The sequence below is a fragment of the Lagopus muta genome, chromosome 1, assembly GCF_023343835.1.
Source record: "Lagopus muta isolate bLagMut1 chromosome 1, bLagMut1 primary, whole genome shotgun sequence".
NCBI lineage: Eukaryota > Metazoa > Chordata > Aves > Galliformes > Phasianidae > Lagopus > Lagopus muta.
The window spans coordinates 96,134,412-96,158,493 of NC_064433.1; the positions used below are offsets into that span (position 1 = coordinate 96,134,412).

General features: G+C 36.6%; 1 protein-coding gene across 12 annotated transcripts in view; it reads left to right on the plus strand.

Annotated features, from left to right (window-relative positions):
* ROBO1 (roundabout guidance receptor 1) overlaps positions 1 to 24,082 on the plus strand; it is a 694,688-nt gene that overhangs the window by 643,185 nt on the left and 27,421 nt on the right. For 11 of the 12 annotated variants that reach the window (XM_048933857.1, XM_048933865.1, XM_048933858.1 and 8 more), the window contains 7 exons: positions 630 to 861; positions 2,184 to 2,305; positions 5,745 to 5,916; positions 13,965 to 14,162; positions 17,517 to 17,543; positions 20,213 to 20,255; positions 23,574 to 23,728. In XM_048933857.1, coding sequence (XP_048789814.1) covers positions 630 to 861; positions 2,184 to 2,305; positions 5,745 to 5,916; positions 13,965 to 14,162; positions 17,517 to 17,543; positions 20,213 to 20,255; positions 23,574 to 23,728 — 949 coding nt within the window. The remainder of the gene's footprint in view (positions 1 to 629; positions 862 to 2,183; positions 2,306 to 5,744; positions 5,917 to 13,964; positions 14,163 to 17,516; positions 17,544 to 20,212; positions 20,256 to 23,573; positions 23,729 to 24,082) is intronic. The other variant, XM_048933862.1, reaches the window with a different exon arrangement.

Here is a 24,082-nt window from a genome sequence, read left to right on the forward strand (position 1 = left end):
TACTGAGTCAGTGAACACCGAGGAAGCACTTGGGCAAATCTGCCCTTCAACACCTCCAGTCTCATCAGAGCAATGCAGATAGTGCCTGTTGGCTGCCCTTTTAAATCACTTACTCCAGAAGGAAGCATGCAGGAAGCAGTGCTCATTTCCTGAATTTTGAGAGGCTTCACACCTCAGGAGAGCAGGCACACTTGGCGCTTGATCTGTGTTCATCAGAGCCATTGATCCCCTGTCCTCGTCCTCTTTCCTGCCCCATTCTGCAGAGCAGATTTGCATAGGCAAAGTCTATGCTGGGTTCCCCTGACTCCATTCATTCTGTCCATGAATGTAAAGGTGGTTCATTTCTCAGACTGAGGGTTATACAACTCTGCTATCCCCCTTTAATGCTTCCATAAATCCACTGAAACTGGTGCCATTCTACCATCATCAATATTACCGCTCTTTTGAATCAGGCCTGTACTTTGCTGTAATTCAAGGAGTCTGTATCATGTTCAGCATTGTTTATTTTGAATAAAATAAATGGATAGACCAAGGACAAATGTTGTAGACAACATGCACAGTTCCTAATTGTTTAATACATTATTAAACAATGCGTTGTTGTAATGGGTGTCTTTCTGCTGTTTTTCCAGGTGGACCAGCAATCCCAGTATATTCAAGGATATAAAATCCTTTACCGGCCAACACCAGCATCCTATGGAGAGTCAGAATGGTTAATTTTTGAAGTGAGGACTCCAACCAAAAACAGCGTTATCATTCCAGAGCTGAAGAAAGGTGTAAACTATGAAATCAAGGCCCGCCCTTTTTTTAATGAGTTTCAAGGAGCAGATAGTGAAGTGAAATTTGCAAAAACCCTAGAAGAAGGCAAGTAGGAGCCAGACTGTCTTCATCTTTCCTTTTTGAAGTAGTATTCTGGCCTGCTTTTCTCTGATATGTTCGTTATTTGATTTTGTTTGAAGTGTGTGCTTTTTGAGAACAGCAGTCTGCAGCAGAGGAGACTGTGTTGGACTGATCATTAAGTGAATTGTTTGGTGACATCGAAGTAAATATTCAGAACCATGTGTGAGAGACAGAGAGAGAGAGAGGGATGTGCAAAACCCTCCTCCAACACACAATGGGAAATGTGCTTTTTATCTTCACTGCAGTGTGCACTCCTCCCTGCTGAGTTCATGGTCTGGTCACAAGTGACTTCTGTCAGATTCAAGCACTTACTAATCACTATCTTGAGTAGATAGCAGACACCGCAGAAATCATCAAAGCACTGTAGCTGAGGGAATGGAAACCACATTCTTAGAAGGCTTTTATATCTGCATCAATCAGTAATACAAAATGAAAAGATGCATGAGGGCAACAGATATAGTGGACTAAATTATGTATTTCCATCTCAAACGCATGCTAAAAAGAGAAGGTTCATAAAGCTGTTTCTTTTGTTGTAGCTCATCTGGTAGTTCAGGCATAATAAGTTTGTAATGTGGCCGGTGCTTCAGAATAGAGATTTCAGTGCCTCTGCTGGGATGTGATACCTTTTTCCTTATCTCTTCACTACCTGGTATAAATACACTGTAGCTCTTGTTTACTTCTGTGGGTGGTTCAAGAGGTGTGCTTAATGGCATTCATCCCAAGCATCATCTAAGCATACTGTTTTTAGAAAGACTATTTAAAATTCAAAATACAAATCTGTTAAGCATAACACATTCAGTCCTGATTTTAATATGGTTTGTATTGCTCACTATTTTTCACACAGTAGAGCAGCTGAGGTTTAACATTCTGCTAGGGTCAATTTACAGACTTCATCTTTCAATACTGTTGATCATAGCTGAGATGCTTTGAAACTCATTCAAGAATTCTGTCCTCGAGTCTGTGTTGTTCAGGTAATTGGTATCTGAGTTTGGAGAGGCCGGTGGCCTGCCTGACTTTTTCTGTCTTACAGAGACAGCACAGCAGAAATTAGAAGCTTGCCTGTAAGTTCCTGTAGGTTCACATCACTTACCTTGTATACGAGGTAATATAGGTATACAGACTGATCTGTGATCTGTGGGCAAGAATTGCACATAACAGAAACTAGGGAGTAAAATAATACATTTTTTGTGGTAAAGAAACCAGTTTTCCTTTAAAAGGAAAACTAAAACCCCTTACTGTTGCATTTGACAAACTTAACCATTCAATCTTTCTCCCCATACAAACAGCGCCCAGTGCTCCACCTCAGAGTGTTTCAGTAACTAAAAATGATGGGAATGGGACTGCAATTGTAGTCACCTGGCAGCCACCCCCCGAGGATAACCAGAATGGAATGGTTCAAGAATATAAGGTAATACTCTCATATGTCCCGTGGCAAAGTGTTGGCTGGGTTCCGATGGGTGAGTTGTTTGTGGATGCCTGGCTCCATCTACTGGGCAAAGTTAGAGCACATGGATTTCTTCGAAGAATCAAATTCTGTACTTAGTAATTCTGTCTAAATCGTAGAAAGCAATTAAAGCCACCTCTATAAATCAAAACAAAAGTTCAGCACTGATAGTTAAAATGACTACTTTCCTGCCTTTGTTATAAATTGAGAAATGCATAGACAAGCTGAGAGGGAATCCTACCTGTTAGAGAACCATTTTGTGACTCAAAGACATCGACTGCAATAATAAATATAAACAGGCCTAAGGAATTGAAAAGCTCAAGGATAATAACTAACAGTGTTAAGATGTGAGGAATTTATTTTTAACTGAGCAGTCAAATAGAAAACTTTCAAGTAAAGAATGCTCTTGTATAATACTAAATATAGCAAGTGTATAGAAATCTTCTTGTATTTTTCACAGAAGAAAGCTCTCATTAAGCTATATAATTTTTCAAAAATTATGAGTACATTATGAAATATTTACTTGTTGTTCATTTAGCAACGTACACAGTATTTATTTCCAGTTCAAGTTGTTTTGAGATAATTTGCTTTACAAATTAACTGAAGCTTAGTTTTCCTAAGCAAGCTACAAACACTTTAAATATTTAGTTGTGTATTGGAAATAAACTTTTAATAGCCACTGAGTGGCAGGATCGTCTATCTGTCTTGGCTCCTTTTTCAGGTGAGACACTGTAGTACATGTAGTACACTGTAGTACTGTATGTGTGTCCCTTGCCTTAAAAACTCATTTGGCTATTTTGTTTTCCCTTAGTATTAATGGAAAAGGGAAGAGATCACTGCACTTCATGGTAAATTTAGAACAATAAAACATCAGAACTTGGAACTTGGTGAACTGGTAGAAATAAAATAAGTCTGTGGCTTAGTTTCAGACATATAATGTAATTTGAAGAAAGAAAAAAAAAAAAAAAGTATTTGCAAAATTATTTTATTTAATGAACCAGAAGGGTGGAACTATTTCCATAAAGAAACTGCATCAGAAGAATGCTAAGGTTGTAAGGACAAAACAATAAAATTCAGGAAATTCATATTTGTGAGTGAGTATAATACCTGACTTACTTCCCAGTATTCAGAGCTAATAAGCTGTCAGGTGTTAGAGCAAACTGTCTTCTAGTGCTTCTGTAGCAGTAGGTGGCACACTGGCACATTTCTCCTACATTTATTGTCTGCATGCCCTTATTTTCCATTGTGTTTTCTCACCATGGACAGAAAACAGACACAATGAATATATATATGTAGTTGTTATTTGAGCTGTATGTAGTTATCATTTTTCTCTAAAAATGTGAGGAAAAAAGTGATCTATGTGTAAGAACTTCTAACAAAAAAAAAAAGAAATCTTGTAAAATGTTCTTTTTTTTAAATTGACATTTTTCTATTTCACATCTTTCCCCTAAAAATGGGTGTGTGTGTTGGGGAGGGGGAATTCTTCAGTCTTCTAAGTACCTTGGTCTAAGGCAAGAGTGTATTTACTTAATTAAAAGATGAAACGTGTATAAAGAAGGATACCATCTTAACTGGAGAAACGCCAGTATCACACAGAAAAAGCCAGAAATCAAACCATAGCAGAGGTTATTCCTAGCATGAAGTTAGAAATTCTCTTTATACTCTTTTTTTCTTTACTGATATGTCTGTTATAGTGTGAATTCCCCTCTGCTTCATAACATTCTGGAAATGAGTTTTCACTTGCCTGTTTAGATATATAATCAATTATAGTACTGACAAGTACTGAGAAACCTGATGTTTAACTTACCATTCCCAATTTGCAAATTTCCCCATTTGTTTGAGCACCTAAGAACAAAACACTTTTACAAGTAAGTAGTGCATAGTTGAAAGCACATCATATATTATTTTTGTTATTTACATATGCACTGTTGTACAAGTGTAGTATTGTAGCAATTTCTGTGAAAATGACTCACGCCAAAATGCAGACTTCAATCTCGTGTTCTTCACTTTATCAAGTTCTTATTTAAATCATAGCATTTTCTTAGACCATCCTTCAGAATTTAAGAACAATGTTATTAATAATTATATCTCCTTCTGACCGAAATAATCTGTATTTGATATCTGAATATAAAAAGAGTCTCTTCTGTTCTCTTTCTGTGCTCTGACCCGCTTTACAGAAGCAGTTCTGTATGCGCCGTGTTGGGATTCTATTTCAAAGGAGCTTAAAATACATTTCAGATCCCCACAGTGTCCCACTAGCCTTTTTTCAAACCTAGGCATCCGGAGAATGAAAAAGGGTCTTAGAGTGTCCTGATGGTGAAATAAAGAAAGTTTACAGTATCCAGGCAGAAAGGACTCCATGGAAAGTGCCCTAGCAATTGTTCTCCAAGTGAAACTCTAGCTCACTCACCTGACAAACTCCGCAACAGCAGAACTGCACAAGGGATTAAGAACAACTATCTGGGTAGTAAATCTTTTAAAAGCTCCATATGTCAAAAGCATGATCTTCTCTCCTGTGTACAGTCAGCACAGGTTCAGAAATGCTGACATTCCCAGGAAAGCTTGCTTCTCTACAAATAAATTACTAAATTTAACTAAAAAAAATATTCAGTGTAGAGCAATACAGCTGTGAAAAAGGAATAGAAATCATCATTTTCTTAGGAGGCCTAAATTAGTTGCTATGCTACTTTTGATAGCAGTTGAGCGTTCAGCCATTCCCTTAAAAGCATTTGCCACACAAATACTGCAGTTTCCCAGTCATTTAATATGACTGAATATAGTAATGGATTTCTAAAATGGCAAATAAAAGTTTTTAGATTTGTGTTCTAGTTTCGATCAAAAAATGAGATTTGACATGATCCCATTGTCTCTCAATAGAAGATAGTATATTATTAATCCTCATCTCTCGCTGCCATATGTTCTTTAAAAAGGTAACCTTTTTATTCCAGCATGGTATCTGTTCTCCTCTGATGTCATGAAGAAAAGCACTTGAGTGAATAAAATCTTGCTTGATGAATGATTCCTTAATAAGAGAATTGCAAACTCATTTATCTGAATGCTCTTACTTTGTTGTTTACGTGAATGATTTTTGGTTAAGGGGTTTCTCTTACTTGTTCCATGTTACTAATGCTTTTAGCTTTATTAGCAGCATTGTCATGGATTGAATGAATTGGGATGAACTCAATCAAGTAATATTAGTATTTGGAGCTGTTCTTTGGAACAAGAAATAGCTTTCCAGTATTCAGAATTTCTACGACTCTGAACCATGACTGAAACGGATTTTAAAATAGTGACAGATTCTAAATCTTACCCAGCAGAAGGAAATGTGTCAACCTTCCTTCTAATGATCCTTCACTGTTTAATTTTTAATGTTTATACATACAATACACTTACTTCCCTGCAGGTTTGGTGCCTTGGCAATGAAAGTCGATACCACATAAACAAGACAGTAGATGGTTCCACCTTTTCTGTTGTCATCCCTTCCCTAGTACCAGGTATTCGATACAGCGTGGAAGTGGCAGCAAGTACTGGAGCAGGACCTGGAGTGAAAAGTGATCCCCAGTTTATCCAGTTAGGTAAGCCTGCTGGTAATCTTGTCTGTTTCAGTTATTTTTGTTTGTTTGCTTTTGTCCTTTATGGCATCAGAAATACTTTCAATTGAAATAAATAATGTTACCTGATCTCTGCATGGGCAGGGTTTGGCATTTCTTGTTTTAAACTTGTCTTGAAACTGCATTCTAAAGATAGGAGTTTATCAGTGCAAATGTTTGATTCTTCAAATTCAGTATTGTTTCTTGGTTGCTGATTTTATCAAAGTGAAATTTCAAGCTTAATAATGGTGTAATAAAACATGTAGAGTAGTATGAATCCTTAAATGTTGGCTCACTTTAGTTCAGAGAGGTGATTTGTCTTGATCAGAATATTGATGCAAAAAAAAACCAGGAGCTTGCTAGCATTAGAAAAAATAAATATCAGCTGTGTCTGGAAGCTCCCCAGTAGAGGAATAAAAGGTACCAGGTGATTTACAATTATCTTGACTTCCTAACTTAAGCTAATCTAAACATTCTGTCATAAATGCACATCAAGGACATTGCTTTTGGGTATACCTGGGAGAAAGGCTTCTTTTCTGTTGAATCACTGAAGAGCATTTAAAGTAATTTTAGGTATAGTCATATGCTGCTTTACTTACCTGATAAGGTAGTACCAGGCTACCTTATCATTACACCATATAGTATATATATAATCACAAAAAAAACCTACATCTTTTGTTCTGGACTTCATTTCTATATTTGTATCATTAGTAGACCTTCCCTGTTACTTGACTTTTTATTTAAAAACCACATAAATATTGCGTGTGAAAACAGGACTGAACAATATATAACAATATATTTGCTGTAAAATTACATGTACAAGCACTGCTCTGAAAATAATGCCTCCTGCTTTATGATGTTGGCCCACAACATCAGAGGTGGATGTTGGTGATATGGCAGTAGAGGTTAAATCTTCCCACCAATATTCCTTTACATTTTGTGGCCATGTGACAGAAGGCAGCAGAGGAGCACTCTGACAAAATGGCATCTGACATGAAAGCTTGGATGAGACAAAGGTGTGTCACTGAGTCCTTCCTTCCATGTGGAAAAAAATGGCACATTCACAGACACTTGCTGAATGTTTTTGGAGAGCAAAGAGTGAATGTGAGCACAGTGAGGCAGTGTGTGGTGTGTTTCAGCAGTATGACGCTGACATTGGGTCACGTCAGCTGGTGCAGATTTTTGCGAATGCAGCACACAAGCTCTTCTTTATCACTGGTGAAAATGTATAGCGAATGGTGTCAAAAAATAGTGTTTTGTAGCTGAGAAATTGCTACAATTTTAGTAGTCAAAATCTACTAAATAGTGTTATTGTGTTCTTTTAGTTGTTGTAGTTTCTGTGGAAATAAGTAGGAGGCATTGCTTTCGGAGTAACCTTATATATACTTCCCCAATTATTATCACCTATATATACTTCTCCAACTATTATCTTTAATTTGTTTGGCTTACACAGGCATATGATTAATAGAGATTTTAAGAAAAAATTGCATATGGTTTATGTAATCTTCCATTAATATGTCCAAAAAAAGTCATGGTTATTTGCTAGATTGTGCTTCTCTATAGTCAGTTTTCCATTCAAATTTAGGTTTGTTCTGTACAGTTTAGATTTAGAAAATCTAAGATTAATGAGTGTAAATTAAAAGGTAGACTAGAATTTCAAAGCCAAATTCCTTATGGCCACGTTTTTTTTTTTTTCCTCTTCTCTGATGATAAGTAAATGTTAAATGAAGGTGAACTGTATAATGTAACTTAACCACTTTAGAGTTTTGGTAAATGGAAAAAGAAATAAATGATGTTCTGTCAGGGTTTTTTGCCAACTTTTCTGATGCTGGCCTTTACTGATACCATGTTAGAAAGCATGAGGCTTTCTCAGAGGCTGTTCAAATGCAGAAGTAAGCCTTTAGTCTGCTAAAAACCATATATTTCTAAGTGGCTGGGATTTGATTTCATATTTTTTATTGCTTGCTTCTAAGTGGCATAGCCAAAACTACATATTCTGTAGGAAAAATGCCATAATTTGATTGTTACAGTTTCATGACAAAGATGTGGAAAGAAGAGACTTCGGGAGATCCATGTCACTGAAAACAATACAAAGGATTACCCAGACAGTTGTGCAATCCTTTAGACAACTGCAGGAGCTGCTGAAAATTAGTACTTTAACTTAAGAGGAATATTCTTTATTTGGTATAGATCAAGCTAAAATCCTCAAGGCATGTGAATGGCTCCAGTTTACTTAACACTACATTGTGGAAAGGGAATTCAAGTTCTCTTACAATTCCCGCAAAGACTTGCATTCTTAGCTGTTGGATGCAGTCCCAGCAGGGGCGTGGAGCAGACACTGCAGTTTTCTAGTAGCTCTTCTGAAGATAGAAAATTAGTTTGTTGATGTCATCAGTTGGCACCTTTCACCAGCAATAAATTACATGGTTATAGTGAGAGGGAAGTAAAGCCAGAGAGAGGGAGGAAAGATGCTCCTTTTAGAAGGTTTGAAAGAGTCCTGACTCCCTATACCAACATGCTCTGAGAACTGCATGTTTGCCTTTAAGTTCCTACATTTTTCACTAATCCCAACTATTCATTCAGGAAGTCTTTTCTGATATCTGAATTAGTATAATAGCTTTTTTTGTTTTGTTTTGGAACTATGAGTTCAGTGTGCAGAAAAGCACATTGTGGCCTTTCAGTACTTGAAGGGAACATACAAGCAGGATGGGGAAAGACTGTTTATGTGGGTGGATAGTAATAGGACAAGGAGGAATGGTTTTAAACTATGACAGGGGAGGTTTAGGTTAGATATTAGGAGGAAGTTTTTCACTCAGAGAGCGGTGTCCCACTGGAACAAAGGAGGTTGTGGATGCCTCATCCCTGGAGGCATTCGGGGCCAGGCTGGATGAGGCTCTGGGCAGCCTGGTGTAGTGTTTGGCAACCCTGCACACAGCAGGGGGGTTGAAACTAGATGATCTTTGAGGTTCTTTTCAACCCAGGCAATGCTGTGATACTGTGATTCTATGAAGCATGAGTCTGAATTGTGGCTGGCTTTGGAATGTCTGAAGAAGAGATTTAATGTGAGACTTTTTTTCCCCACTGTAACCTACTCTCTTACACACCAAACTCATTTTTGAGGCTGTGCACTATGCAGGTTGCTCACCAGTTTGTGACTGTTGTGAGCGATGGCTGGGCAGATTTCAGCCAGGTGTGTGAAAGGAGGAAGCTTCGCCTCCCATAGTCCGCCTTCCAGAACAAGAGGGGAGGAACAGAGAAATTGGATTCTCTGGGAGCTGAGGTGTGCAATCACAATACCGTGCATCAGCTGAGCTGTGATAAGTGACCTTGTGCACACACTTAACCTGATACAAAGACAGGTACAAATTGTAAGCGCAGAGCTCTTCCATTTTCTGCGTCTCTACTGATGTGAGGCAGCTCACTGAGCTGCACTGCCAGAGACTCGAGTGCCTCCTGAGGCAAGCCAACAATATACTCTCTTGTTATCATATTCTGATGTTTAAAATCATGAAGTCAGCTGAAAAATCACATGTCTCCTTAAAACACCCTCTTTGGTTGCCATTAAATCTTCCTTAGAGTTTTTAAGTGGCCTTTTACAGCTTTCTGTTTATTTCAGGGCCTGGAAAATCATTTTTTGTTTGTTTGAAAAATTGGTATTTTACATAACAAAAAAGAAAGATCTTTGCCACTAAGGAAAAAAAAAAGTGTACTTCATATCCACAGCTCACTGTGAATCCTCATGTTACTCTGTGGAGAAAAAAAAATTGTACTGAAAAAATTTGATAGAATATTTTTATTGTCACATGGATTACAAAATTGCCCTGCACAGAAAGATAAGAATTTTCACATCAAACTGATCTCTAGCCTTACATCTGTCCAGTGATGTGATACCACCTATGACAGTGACTACCTTGCTTATGCTGCCATGGTGGAACTAGATGATCTTCAGGGTCCTTTCCAACCCAAGCCATTCTGTGATTCAGTGATTCTCTAATAGCTCAGTAATATAACATATGCTAGTTTTCAAGTAAGTCACAAAAAGGGAATATCCTGCAACATATTTTGCACAGGGTGCCAGTTCTGATAGACCTCACACCAGTTAATATGACTCATAAATGCATAATTCCTATTAATATATGTGATGCAATTATTTATTGAGATGTCTGTGGAAATTTTATAAATATTGAGTACATTATTCAACTATTGGATATCTCAGCATGCTATGGGAGTCTCATTGAATCATTACTCTAATTGTTTTGTTTAGAGATAATATTCTGTCAGCCCTTCAAGTAGTTCTGAAATGGTAGTTGCATGGTGGGTTTTGTTGATATCCCCTTTGGTAAGAGGAGATTTTTTTTCCTCACAGAGCAAGTCCTTCCAAACCAACTTTTGGTTGACTCCTCACAAGCTGTGTGCTGTAGGACTGATTTACAAAAATGGTATTTTTCCAATTTTAGAAATACGTGTTACCAGAGAGGAGACAAAATAGCATTTTCTTAACTGGATTGTATTTTATTGTATAATTTTCATGATGTACCACACCACATGTATTTGAGGAAACATCAGACATCATGTTGCAGATTCCAAGTGTTTTGCTGGTTTTGAGTTGCCCAAATTACCAATGCCCACAAAAATGATATCTTCCTATTTCCTATTGTACATTTGTATACTAAATGAGACAGACATATTGGCAAGTACTATATTATATGTTGTACACATACAGGGCAGAATTGAAGTTACCTGCACACCTGTGAACCTGGAATTTCCTGTCTTTTTAAATCTTCACCATTCCAATCTTAATTCTATATTAGTAATCTGTTCAGCATTTGACAACTTAAACATTGATTTTTACATTATTTACATGAATATTTTACATAGAGAATTAAAATTCACAGTTCTGTGTGACATGAATTGTAATGAGTTTTCATTGAAGTCTGAAACTTGGAGCTTTGGCACAGTCAGAATCAGAGAGCCTGTAAGCAATAGCCAAATCAACATGCTCTGTGAGGTTCTTATCTCAAGGTAGAAGAAAAGGGGATGAGTCAGTGTGATAATATGCTGGTTTCAGGCAGTTATGGGATCAGCCTGCTCCAACAACTCTGAGGCCTTCTAAAGTACATTATAGGCTGTGGCAGTTGCTCTGACAGTAAGATGCACTTTGCCTTACAATCTTTATGTTTGCTTATTATTTTGGCATGTTTCCCTGAGGAGTGCAAGCAGGAACAGGAATGTTGATTATGAACTGTTTATATATCGGTCAAAGCTTCCAGAAATTTCTTAGGATGTAGAGAAAGTATTTTTTTCATTCGAGAGGTTTTTTCCAGATTGATCTCACATGGGACTGTGGCAAAGAGTGAAGTTGCCCTTCTCAAAGAAAGGCTTCCAAGACACTGTATATGGAAATTATTAGTAATGGCAAGTTCACTCGGTCTTCTTTCCCTTGCTGTATATTTAGCTTGATTTCTGTTTTTAAATCATAAGCATGGTACATGGATTAAATGTGGCCTTTTGAAAGCCCTTCTTTCTTCTTTTCCACTGTGTTGTGTGTATGAATATACATGTACACATGCTCATTTTTCTTGTCACTATGTATGTAAGTATATAACAGTTAATTCAGTGTAAAGTCACTTGCAGTCTGCACGTATGCTGTGTAGTGTAAGCCTTGTTTCTTAACAGCAAATATATTATTATGTTGTTATTATGCTTGCAATAGCTAGTAAAATAATACCATGGAATGATTCTTAGTTAAAAATTAGAAGAATGAGTGTTCAAAAAGATTCTTCAGTATTTTGTAATCTTCAGATATGCATTCACTGAGCAATGCAAAATGTTTGTGTATGAAGTTCCTGAATTTCTGTATGTTTGTACTATTGATATGTTTAAAAACATCTTCATTTAGCTTTTAAGTTTTTTATTATTTTCTGGATTTATTGTTTTAAATATATATATTTAAAGGATTTCTCTAATGTTTTTTCTCTTTTTATTATTAATTTATCAATTTATCATTTATCAATTTTCTAAATGTATTCAGGGACATAAACTGTCTGGAAATATTTTTTTCTATTCCATTAAGAAGTACTAGTTGGAGTAGCTTTTTAAAGATATAGTAGGGTCACTCATTTTGCAAACAGACTGGTGATGCAAGTTTTCATATCTTAATATGGCCTCAGCTGCAAAGAGACAAAAGATGAGAAACAGAGTGACAGTTTTAATTCATTAGTCACAGTATACTTTATATGTTTAAGCCCATCTGGCCACTTGCGTGGAACTTCGCTTGGCTGTCTCCATAAAATCTGATGCAACCCATCTTAACCTTGCACAAATAGGCATGAAATCTATAAACCCAGCAGACACAAAGAGTGTATTAGTAAGAAAAGAATGAGTCTGCTTGGTAAACTTCCAGACTAGCCAGTATGCTTCGGATCACAGAAGATAAAGGGGCTGGAAATATGAAATAAAATTTCCAATAAGGTAGCAGTCAAAGGCAGTGATGATTCCTTGGCCAAACAGATATATCACCGAAAATGAAATGTGAAATTCTTCACTGGAAAAGGGTTGTTATTAATTTAATCATTTCCCATTCATGAAGATATCCTTTTTCAGAGGAGGTTTTGGTTTTGTTTTCATTCCATATCCATTTTATATTGCTCTTTTTTAGTTATATAGTTATATTGTTAGTTTCTTTTGTATTGTTATTTTGTTTAGGCTTATTTTGGAACAATACAAGATGGGCCACAGAAATATAATCTAGTCACTTGTTAGTCCTTAGAGAAAATGTGATGGTTTTTAAGTGAACAGGTCTTCATATCATATGTAGATTCTATTAATGTTACTTGTAACAATATCTTTCACCTAAAAACACTAATTTCTATTCTAGTATATGATGTCACTATCCATAATTTAAAAACAAACAAACAAACAAACAAAAAAACCCTTGTTGAATAAAACCTTGTTGAATTTACACAAAAATAAAAATGATTTTTTCAAAGACTAAACATGGAATGTGTAAAGCAATATCCGCTCTGACTGACTAAAGGTTTCAAATTCTTGCCTGTGCAGTGATGAAATTTCCAGTGAGAACTCACTGTAGTGGTTAAGAAATCAGGAAGGCAGTATTTTATCTTTGAGTTGCTTCATTTCAGTTAGCATTTTTCAGTGACTGAATATTTTTACTAACGTTCCTAGAAGGTTCTTGCAAAAGTATAATGCAGAAAAAGAACAAAAGACTGATCATTGGTTGTGCTTCCATTACAGAGGAAAAAAAAAAGTGGAAAAAATACACATTCATTATTTTAATTTGGGAATTTTAGGGATAAACAGTATTTGAAGAAGGCAGCATGTCCAGTAACAATAAGACTACTTGACTATTATTAACAATTCAGAACTCCTTTTTAATCATCTTTGAGCTTTTTCAGTGGTGTTAAGTGAGCAGAACTGGTTATCTTGTATTTTTACTTCTTTATGAACTCTTAAATATTCAGTCTTTTTTAATTGAAGTCAAAGTGGGAACCTGCAAAGAGTACATGGACTGTGTAATATGATATTTAAGTCATCTGTCAGGAACAGCTAAATTAAAATATATCCCTCAACATCAACATCAGGAGAATGTTCTTTGAATTTGTCTTTGTTTTGTGACTTTCTGTTATGGGAATGTATATATATGTAGTTGACTTCTGCATTTTCAGAGCCCTAAGAACACACTAAGCTTGTTCTGTACTTGAGCTTTCTTCTATGTTTTTTTTTGTCCTCTTGAATTTTCTGGGACTGTTTTTGTTTGCTAAAGTGAAAAAAAAAACAATAATCCAGTGGTCTGATTTTAGCAATCACTACAAACAGAAGCCAGTGGAGTTGGAAGAATGGATTGTATATTGAAAACAGATATTTCTGTCCAGACCTATAAGAAGAGATTTTGATGAGCAATCTTAAGCATATAGCCTTGAAGAACTGGATACAGTCCTGTCAGTTCTTTTCATGTTGCCTCTTGCAGTTGCTCATTCAGATTAACTAGAGATTTGTGATGTCCTTTTTTTCAGATTCGCATGGAAATCCTGTATCTTCAGAAGATCAAGTCAGTTTAGCCCAGCAGATCTCTGACGTAGTAAAACAGCCTGCCTTTATTGCTGGAATCGGTGCAGCCTGTTGGATTATCCTCATGGTCTTCAGCATCTGGTTGTATCGCCACAGGAAGAAGCGAAATGGACTCACTAGTACTTATGCTGGTATCAGAAAAGGTGCCATACTATGTTTCAATCTCCAAGTTGCTGAATGCCTCTTTACTGGCAATTCATCATCAATCTCTTTCTCTTTTAAGATTTTATGCAGGATTTATCAAATTGGGCCAATGTTTTCAGGAAGTTTGAATAAGTAGCTTATGTAGAAAGCACTATTATTTATGCAACATGTTGGCTTGACTTTAACTTGACTTTAAGGTATGAGCATTTAGAAAAATATCTAGACTAGCTTTTTGTAAAGGTAGTTGTATGAATGAGGAAAGTACAAGATGGATTTACATCTGGGAGCTTCCAGTATGTCCTTACTACCCAACTTTCTGAACCATCTGAAAAGAAAGCAATTGGTTGGTTGCTTATTGTCCCTCTTATTCAGTCTTTTGCTTACTGCTAAGAATACTAACAGTGGTGTCGATTACAGTGATGCTTCTGGTGTGTGTACTTGAATTTCCTTATATTCCTGGGAATGTGGTGAAAAGACTGTTTGTGAAAGCACAACAGTACACAGTGCTTTCCAAGACTCTTTCATAAATGCTCTCAAGGGACCCTTGTCTGGGACTGAATTCTGAGGCTATCAAATCTTGCATCTGCATTCAGTTACAAGGATAGCAGTGGGACTAACTTTAAAGCACTCTTAGTTTTCATGTTACCAGTACCTTTTATGTCAGATTGTTGGGCAAGCAGTGCTTTACATTATATTCCATGACAAACAAAAGTAGAATATCTACCTGAAAGATCTTCTGGAATAAAAAAAAAATCTCTCCTGATACAATAATCTTTTGATTAAGCCCTGAAGGTAAAGCTGAATTTAGTACGATGCACTTCATTACATCTCAAACCAATGCTTTGTAGGCACTTATGGAGTGAAAACGATAAATTCTGGAATTAATTAGAAAATGGAATGCTTTTGAAAGAATAGTGAGATTTTGCTTCAGTATTTGGCCATCAAAAAACAGACCTAGGCTGCAAAGGTGCACAGATCTCAGTGGACGAAGGGTGTCATGTGACTGCATTTTTTAGTCACTTCAAATTGAATAAATGATGGATGAGACAGGTAGGCAAATATAACACAATGTATTTAACAGTAGCAGTGTGTTGCTATGAAAAAGAAGCAGTGTTAAAATTAGCAACTGAGTGAATGGGAACCTGAAAACATTTTTTGTGGGGGGGTGGGAGGGTGCAGTGTTCAGGTGCCCTCCATGCTTTTAAAATATCAATGCTTTGGGTAGCCTTTAGGCCAAGTGGTTTTATTGCAGTTGTGACCACAGAGATCAGGGACAAATTTAATTTTGTTCTTCTAGATTTTCTTAGATAAGACAGACTTCAATACTCTGCTGCATTGGCCTGCTCTGTTTTGTTTTACTAATAGCATGCTGCCATACTGCCTTTCTACAGTTCTATCAAACTAACATCACTGTGCTTTCAGCAGTACCTACAATTAAGCAAAAGGCATACAATTTGTCCTAAAAAACGGTCACTTTAATGGCATCAACTATTGCTCTAGTGCTTGAAACAGCTGTGTTGTTCAATATTTTCTAAAAAAATACCTTTTGTGTAATTTGGTGTGGATTTTTATAAAAACACGTGCCAAAAAAACAGGGTATACATCTCCATTATCAAGTCTTCCTCAAGAAAAAAAAAAATCCTCAAGAAAATATAAATTGCAAAGTAGTTTGCCACTCTACAGTGCATCAAGTCATCACTTCAAGTGCAAACTTTTTTCAGTCTTGCATTTATTTGTTTATTTTTATGTTTAGCTTCAGGCCTGACATCTGCTAAAACTCCCACACACACATATTGTACTAGAACTCTTACACACTCAAACAAGTTTATTATTAGAAGCTCTGTGAATTAAGTTGTTCCTTTGTGTGGTTGCTGTAAAAAATTCATGTAGTTGAGCCTCTGTTCCTCTGTTCTCTATTTCTTTAAAAACAAATCTAGGTTTATTACTCAGCTTACAGGCAAGTTAGTGAGTCAGTAGTTTTAGATTTTTTTCATGCCCTTATGATTGCAAGTTAATTTTGAGACACTTGATTTCTTTTGAATAACTGTTTTTTAAATGCACCTTCTGTTTTAATGAAAGCTTGTTACGACAGTTCTATATTGTTGAATGTAGCTAAATTAAAGTTGTGTGAAAAGGCCTAGCTCAAAGAAAATGCAGTGGAACTCTCACAGTAAAGAGCTGTACTATAAATCAAGCCTGGATTAGGTATAATGCTTAAAGGTTCTTCTTTTTGCACTCTATCATACTCTTGGAAATAAATTGGATTGGAAAAAGCAGGGGGAACCTAGAACATTTCCTGAATTATAAAAACAAGGCATTCTGGAGTCTATCCCTCCAACCTCAGAGTTATTGCGTAAACTGTAGTAAGCTATTGTTCTCTCAGCTAGAACCTTTTCTTTCTGTGATAGATTTGCTGATCAAATTCCATCTGAAATTTTCTTTTAGTGAATATTTTATTATTCCTCTTACACTGGTCTTTGTTTTTATTAGATCAAAAGGGGCAATATTAGCCTTTTTTTACCCATCAGTGGTAGAAAAACTATACTGTCTTGTCAACAGGAGGGGGAGCATGTGCTAATAGGAAAAGCAGATGCTATCTCTCTGTATTTGGATTAAGGGCCCTATTGATCCAAAGAGGATTTATAGTGGCAGTGAGAGTGAAGATTGTCAAGCAGTGTCATTGTTCCATTGTTAACCTTTCCCTCCTAAAGCCATGGCTTGAAAGGTTGAAAGGTATTACATCCTTAAGGTAGATAATAACTGTTTAGCAATTTCTTCTATGAAAACAAAAATGAGTTGCTGCAGTAGGTTTTAGGGCTTTTTTTAAAAAAAGAAATGGTGCAATTCTTGATACAGTAAAGCAGAAGTTGTCTTTCTTCCTTTATATGTTTATTTTCTTACTTAATGCCTAACTGTACCTGTTAGTTGAGCGTAATAGCATTTACTTGGTTCTCTTGGTAAGCTGCAGATAAAATTCAATGGGACCTTGATAAGGCTTTGTTAAGAATTTGTCATTCTGCTTTCTAAAATGATTAGCAGTGTCGGGTTTTTGTTTGTAGTAGGGTCTTCAGAAAAACTGAAGATACCAAACTGAAGGGTAGTCAGAGGCAAAACCACAGTCATTCCCTTCAGGAGCACAGTGGAGTATCAAACTTTTTTCCAGTGGTGCCTGTGGAGACAATCTTTTGAATCACAAACTTAGTTCTACTTCTGTGTCAGTGTGACTGAACTTCTGGGTTAGTTATTTGCATTTGTTTTATGTTCAGCTGTCTGCTAGATTTATACTAATGTGGTATGTTTCCTTTTCTTTCTTCAGCTTAATAACCAGTTTGTATTTTGTTTTGATTTTTCAGTCCCGTCTTTTACCTTCACACCAACAGGTATATATTTGCACTTTTCCCCCCTTCTTTGTTACTCAGCATGTGTTCATGGTACTGTTTCTCCTTTTCTGGCATAACCAGCCCAGCTGTTTGGAAGTTTTTAAAAATAATTTCATTAATGACAAGTATCATAATGTTATTCTCTAAGTAGTCTATACTTGCTTTGTATCTGACGCTTTTATTCCATTTTTGTGTACCATTTTGTCATATACCATGTGATGCAAGCACACCATTTTGTAGCATGCTTCTGTCAGTTTGTGCAACCTGAGCTCTCTCTTCTTGGCATTGTAATGAAGTAGTGTGGCCTCCTCCATCTAGTGATGTCAAAGGCACTTCTGATGGAGGAGAAATGACTTTGCAGAGCCTAGGTGCTGAGTTGTAAGGGATTACAACATTCGTAAAATGGGATTATATTTGCTGAAATAGTTTCCTGTTGTCTTTCCATTAAATCAGTATCCTAGGAGTTGCCTCTTTTAAAAAATACAGAAAATCAAAGCAAATTATCAGTTAAATTTCTTTGCTTGCTGCCTTAAAACATGTTTGTGCTACAAAATTACAAAGCAGTATTCCTGTTATACATGTTATATTTTGAATTTGGGGTGGGTTTAAAATCATCTTCTTTTTCTCTTTGCTTAAAAATGTATGAAATATGTCCATGACATAAATTGTGCCATAGACCACCATAGTCAGCGGGGGAGAGCCTTTCTGTTCTGTAGATGGGACCTTCAGTCAGCCTCACAGTCTGGGAGGTCAGCAGGTTCTCCTCTGCAGTGGAAACACTTCATCGCATTCACTACCCACCACTGTTGTATGTACATTCCTTTTAGCTACAAGCTGAGGGAATAGGCAGGTCATATCTTTCTCCTTTGTTCTAAATCACTTATTTTCACAAAAGCCCTGTGTATATCTGGGGAGGGTAAAAGCCACTTAATTCCTTCTCTGTAAAATCAGCCAAAAGTATCTATCTCAAAATATTAGCTCAAAATTGCTGTACTGATTTGGCCCCTGGACAACAGCTGTGTTGCATCCTCCAAGTTGGACTGCAGCTGAAGCAAACTTATGTCTCTCTGCATTCCTTGACATAGACCTAGCGATAATTGGTTAAATTCTTATCCACATGCTTTTAATCACACTGAATAGTATCTTGTTGTAAAAGTCATCCTGTTATGTTCAGTGGATTCGCTTACTGTTCAGCATGAGTCAGAGTGGCCCCTAACGTTTCTGAAGTCCTTTGAGATCCACAGTAGAGACTAATTCAAATTATTATTTTGCTGTTACTTAATTGGCTTAACAGCTTCTATTGCAGTCACAATTGTAGCATGCTACTGAAATTCTGCAGAGGTTGGTAGGTTAGCTAATATGCATTTTCTCAGCTGGGTTCTTAACATTAAAGGAAAATATACCTCAGCTTCATAAGATATGTCAAAGCTGCAAAATAAATAGCACTGGAATTTTTAAAGAAATTGGAAAAACATGAACTATGGGAAACATTTAAAGGAAAAAAAATCCCTTTTCAATCCATGATTCTAGTCATGCGTCCTATTGACTTTAAATGGTACCAGACCTTCTTCTTTAGCATTACCTACAGTAAGATTTACCTGTAGAAAGCGTTCTACATTTTAATCCTGTTGTTGTAATCACTGCCAGCATTTATCTCTCTCTTGCAGACTCCCAGTTTGGAGTTCTTCTAAAGAGCAGATTTGGCTGCTTTTCTTCAACACGTTCTTAGATGGGAAATGTTGAATCCATGAACATATGCAAGGAGGCAGTCTCCTTAACCCTTTGCCTAGTCCACTGCAAGCCTGCAAAACGTATAGCACTGATTCTTCTGGGTGCATTACTTACAATAATTTCTTAACCATGATGCTTCCTGTGAAGGATATGCAGTGCTTGCCAAAAAAATAAAAGCGTGTGCACATGCACTTAGTTAATGTGTAATGCTTATGAAGTAAAAAAAGCCATTCCTACTAATTTAGGAAGCAGTCTTTCTGCCAGTGATTTTTTAACAAGATTTATACATGTAAAGGTTTAGATAAAAAAAAAAAAAAAGCTATCATTATTAAATCCAATTGTAAAATGTTGTAAAACTCAAAGCTTCTGTGGACTTTTAGAGTAAACTTGTTCCAGGAGTAAAGTGCAGAAGCATTCAGAAAAACCATGTGTTTTTGTAGTAGTTTCAGCTGTAACGAGCCATTGTTTACATTGGAAGTAAAGTATGTTATAAAATCATGCTACCTCTTTTATCTTACCAAGAGAATAAGGTAGAGCAAAGCTTTAACATTTACTCATTCATGAAATAAATATATGACCTAAATTCTTCCACAGAGTAACTCCTCTGAAGTCAGCCGAGCTATGTTAAGGATAAGTTCGACCTGATGTATGGCTTCCTGCTTTCTTAAGCGATACGTGTGTTTGTTTGTGTTTTTCTGAATGGAACTGAAATATGAAACTTTCATGGAGCTAAGAGTAGCAATTATCAAGAAACAGAAGTATTATGTATAAACTTGCATTAGAAGGAGTGACTTTCAGGATGAAATTCTCAATTCATGTATAAACACTGTACATTTACTGTCTTAGCTGAAATGAAACAAAAGCAGGTTTAATACTACTGTTTAAGGAATCTTTTCTGCTTTTTAAATTATTTCATTTTTTATCTTTAAATATTACAGTAACCTATCAGAGAGGAGGAGATGCCGTAAGCAGTGGAGGCAGGTAATTACGTGCTTTGTTTTTAATGCTGTAAATTGTGTACAACAACCTTTAAAGATGCTGGGAGTACAGTTGTCCTTGTAAGTGGTGGCATAACAGCAACATGAAAAAATGCATTTTGATGTATAATATTAATGTATACGTTTGGACCATGTATTTTTCTGCTTAGAAAGAAGTGATCTTAGTTTCTAGATTGATTTCCAAAGAATGGGTCATGGGTATTTTTAGCTGAGTTGCTTTGTTAACCTGTAAAAGCTGCATCTCAAAAAAATGAGCAGCAGAGGGAGCACTTTAACTTCAAAATAGAGGTCTGATGGTGGTAGCTGATTGAAGGAGCAGAAGTAATTAAGTCGAGGCATTTATGAAGGTTGAGAAATATAGATGGTTCACAAACACAACAGAGAAAAAAGAAAATTTATTGGAAAATTTTTCTGAAGACACAAGTTGCTTGTTAGGTGACTTGCTGTCTATGCAAAACAGTTAAAGCATCACTTGCAAGAAATCTGCACTGGAAGAGAGGGAAACAGGTAGGTTTTTAATTTAAAGCCTCCTTCTTAGAGAAGTAAGTCTATTCCAGATTTATGAGTTAACTAAAATATGTTTACTGGCTTTATGTTATTAGTTAGTGAATGGCAATGGACAAAACAGTGATTTTTAATGGACAGAACAGTGATGGAGATATCCTCAGGACATAAAACAACAGTTTTAGCAAAAAAAAAAAAAAAAAAGCATGTCAGAGCAGTGTCACTTTATTAGCACACTTTTTTTTCTTTCTTTTTTTTTTTCCTCTGGCATTTTCCATGCATACCCTTTTGTAAGCATTTGAGTTAAGGATTTGGCATGACACTGGAATAAACATTAAAATCTCGGAGAACAGCTGGGTGATAAATTCTTATATCAATTCCTGTTTCACAAGTGGTATTTTGTTATTCCTAATTTGGAAGACCATACAAAAATTTGGTAATGGTAAAGATTAGGCATAAAATTAAACATTCCCAGTATGCTAGAATGCTATGCATATTAATCTGCTGCTGCTACTGAATCTGGCACATTAAGAGCAACTGTGGATCTCTGTGTCCTGAACTGCATGCTGCTGTGTTGCTGTAGTCATAAAACCAAGGAGGAAAACCTCTAGAACGGTTACCATGCAGTGTTTGAATGGACAAACCTGTAAATCACTGGGCTGCTGCCTTCACCCCAGGATAGTGAGAAAATAAGAGAGAGCAGATACAGACCATCTTTCCCTGACAAGGTTGTTCAGAAAGATACACAGTTAACAGCCTTTTGTGCTCTTTGTGCCACTGTGCTTTCGGCTCTTCCCTTAGCATGAGGTAGACAAAGCACAGTCGCATAGATGCAGAGGGCAGAAATGAACCCAGAAGTGTCTACTTCGTGTGCAGTCATTTTATAGCTGCTGAAGAAGCAGCACTGGTTTTTACTGTCCTTGTTCTAAGGATCAGTGTCACAGTCTAGCACTGTAATTGGTTCAAGGTGCTAACATCTTTGCTTCTTTTGTCCATTCAAGTATATGGCATTTATAGAGCATGTGACATTGTACAGTATTTAGTAGAATATAAAAAACAATTCTGCTATATAAAATATCTTTGTGTACGAAAATCTTTACTCTGAATTTCATATTCAGTGCTTTCACTTCCCTACATTATATTCACAATGTTTTGGAAAGGTTTAGCCTTTTAGCCAAGTGCAGTTATACAAGCATGTTAAAGCAGTATTTAGAATTCAAAATATCACATTCAGCTATTTCAAAATAATGCATGTTTCAATGGTGCTGAAAAAAAAAACCACTTCTGTGGCAATCCCTCTTCCGGACAGAATTCAAGTAATAGTAATTAGAGTGGATTGACTCCAGCCAGCATCCAGGCACCCACACAGCTGCTTGCTTGTTCCACCCCACCACATACTAGGCCAGCATTTGAAGGATTCAAGTAATTCACTGCAGAGGTTAAAGATTTTTGGAAAAGATGATCTCCTATCTTGTACCAGGCCATGGAGCTGCAATGCAAACATCTCGGTCCGCAGTTCCACCTAAATGGCTGCAGCAGAGTTTCCCCCTGCTTATATATCTCACAACACATTTCTTGCAGGACAACTTGTTTAAATACAAAGCAAATTTTGGCATCAAAGGAAGTATCGCTCTCTATACAGAAACCCAATGCACAAGCCTTGGAAGTGCTTGAACATTCTGGAAGGCTCTGTCTTCAAATGCCTTGAGATATATTTTCAGTAAGAATTAGGGGGGAAAAAAAAAATAAAGGCAGGTTATTTCAAATTGGCTGGGCTGCTCATGGGACAACATAGTTGTACATTTATTTCAGATTTACAAAAAATATTTGTCTAATGCATGTGTATTTGCTGGTTTATTAGCCTGACAGTAAGTCATGCCTCATCACCTCCCATGTTAAATTGTCAGGTGACTTATGCTGTGAAGAAATATATTCACATATGGATGTATAGATGTTTTAAATGTCATTCTGAGATTGTGATTTAAGCCTGCAGCATTAGCAGACTATATCCTCCATAACAAACCACATGCAGTTTGTATTCTCAACTAGCGATTTCAGAGGTTAACATTTTATTTTTTAAGAACATTTCCAGTAGTTCCATATGATCCATAACAATAGTAGTATCTGATAGTGATTAGTACCTGTCTTCATAAATTACCAAAAGTTTGTGACTATTCACTGGCAAATTTTTTGCAAATGAATCTTATTTCTCCATATCCATCTTACTTCCATGCTTGAGGTCTGTACTTATTTGTTTCAAATACCAATCCCCCCTTTTTCTTCCCTTGTTTTCTTTAAGAGATAATAAGATGCCAAGAAAAATGAAGTTCTTCCCTCCAACCACCTCCCCCCCCCCAAAAAAAAAGAAAAGCCAATAAACCCAAAGTGTTACAGACATTTAAAGGGTGCACACAAACACAGATGTGCAGTTCAGCACTTCAGAATAAGAGACTATATAAAAAACTAGAAACAACTGTACCAAAGAATCAAGCTGTGTTTTTCAGTTCTTAAGCCCTTAAACTCAGAAGGTGGTAAGGTGCTGGCACAGGCTGCCCAGAGAAACTGTGGAAGGTGTTCATGGCCAGTTTGGGTGGGGCCCTGGGCAGCCTAAGCTGGTGAGGGATAGTCCTGCCCATGGCAGGGGAATTGGAAATAAATGATCTTTGAGGTCCCTTCCAACCCAAGCTATTCTGTAATTCTATGAAACATGTGGCATCGAACTTAATGTGAAGAATATAATTGCAGCTTGAAAATGTCTCTGTTTAGTTTCTGAAGTGACCAAACTTTGTTTCTAAAGGCCAGGACTCCTGAACATCAGTGAACCAGCCACGCAGCCCTGGCTAGCAGATACTTGGCCTAACACAGGGAACAATCACAATGACTGCTCCATCAACTGCTGCACCTCTGGCAACGGAAACAGTGATGGCAACCTTACGACATACAGTCGACCAGGTTAGATATGTTTCTACCTTGCTAAGGAACTTTCTTTACACAGTACATAAATACATAAAGTACAAAATACATGAGAACAGATTTACTTTTCTTTTTTATTTCCAATATGTTCACATTTAATGTAGTTTCATTCCACTATGTCATGATTATGCTTTCTGTTCATCTTTGAATCCTGATTTTTCCGTTCCCTTCGGTCCCCAGCCAGTCGTGTCAAAAACTGAAGGAACCTTTGCAGTGTTCCATGTTACCAAAAGTTGCACTGAACATGTATGTTCTCACATCTGGCAAACATAAGGCAACTTCATTTTGTTTTGTACATCTTTGTTACTTGGCTGGAGAAGGACAAATACCAAA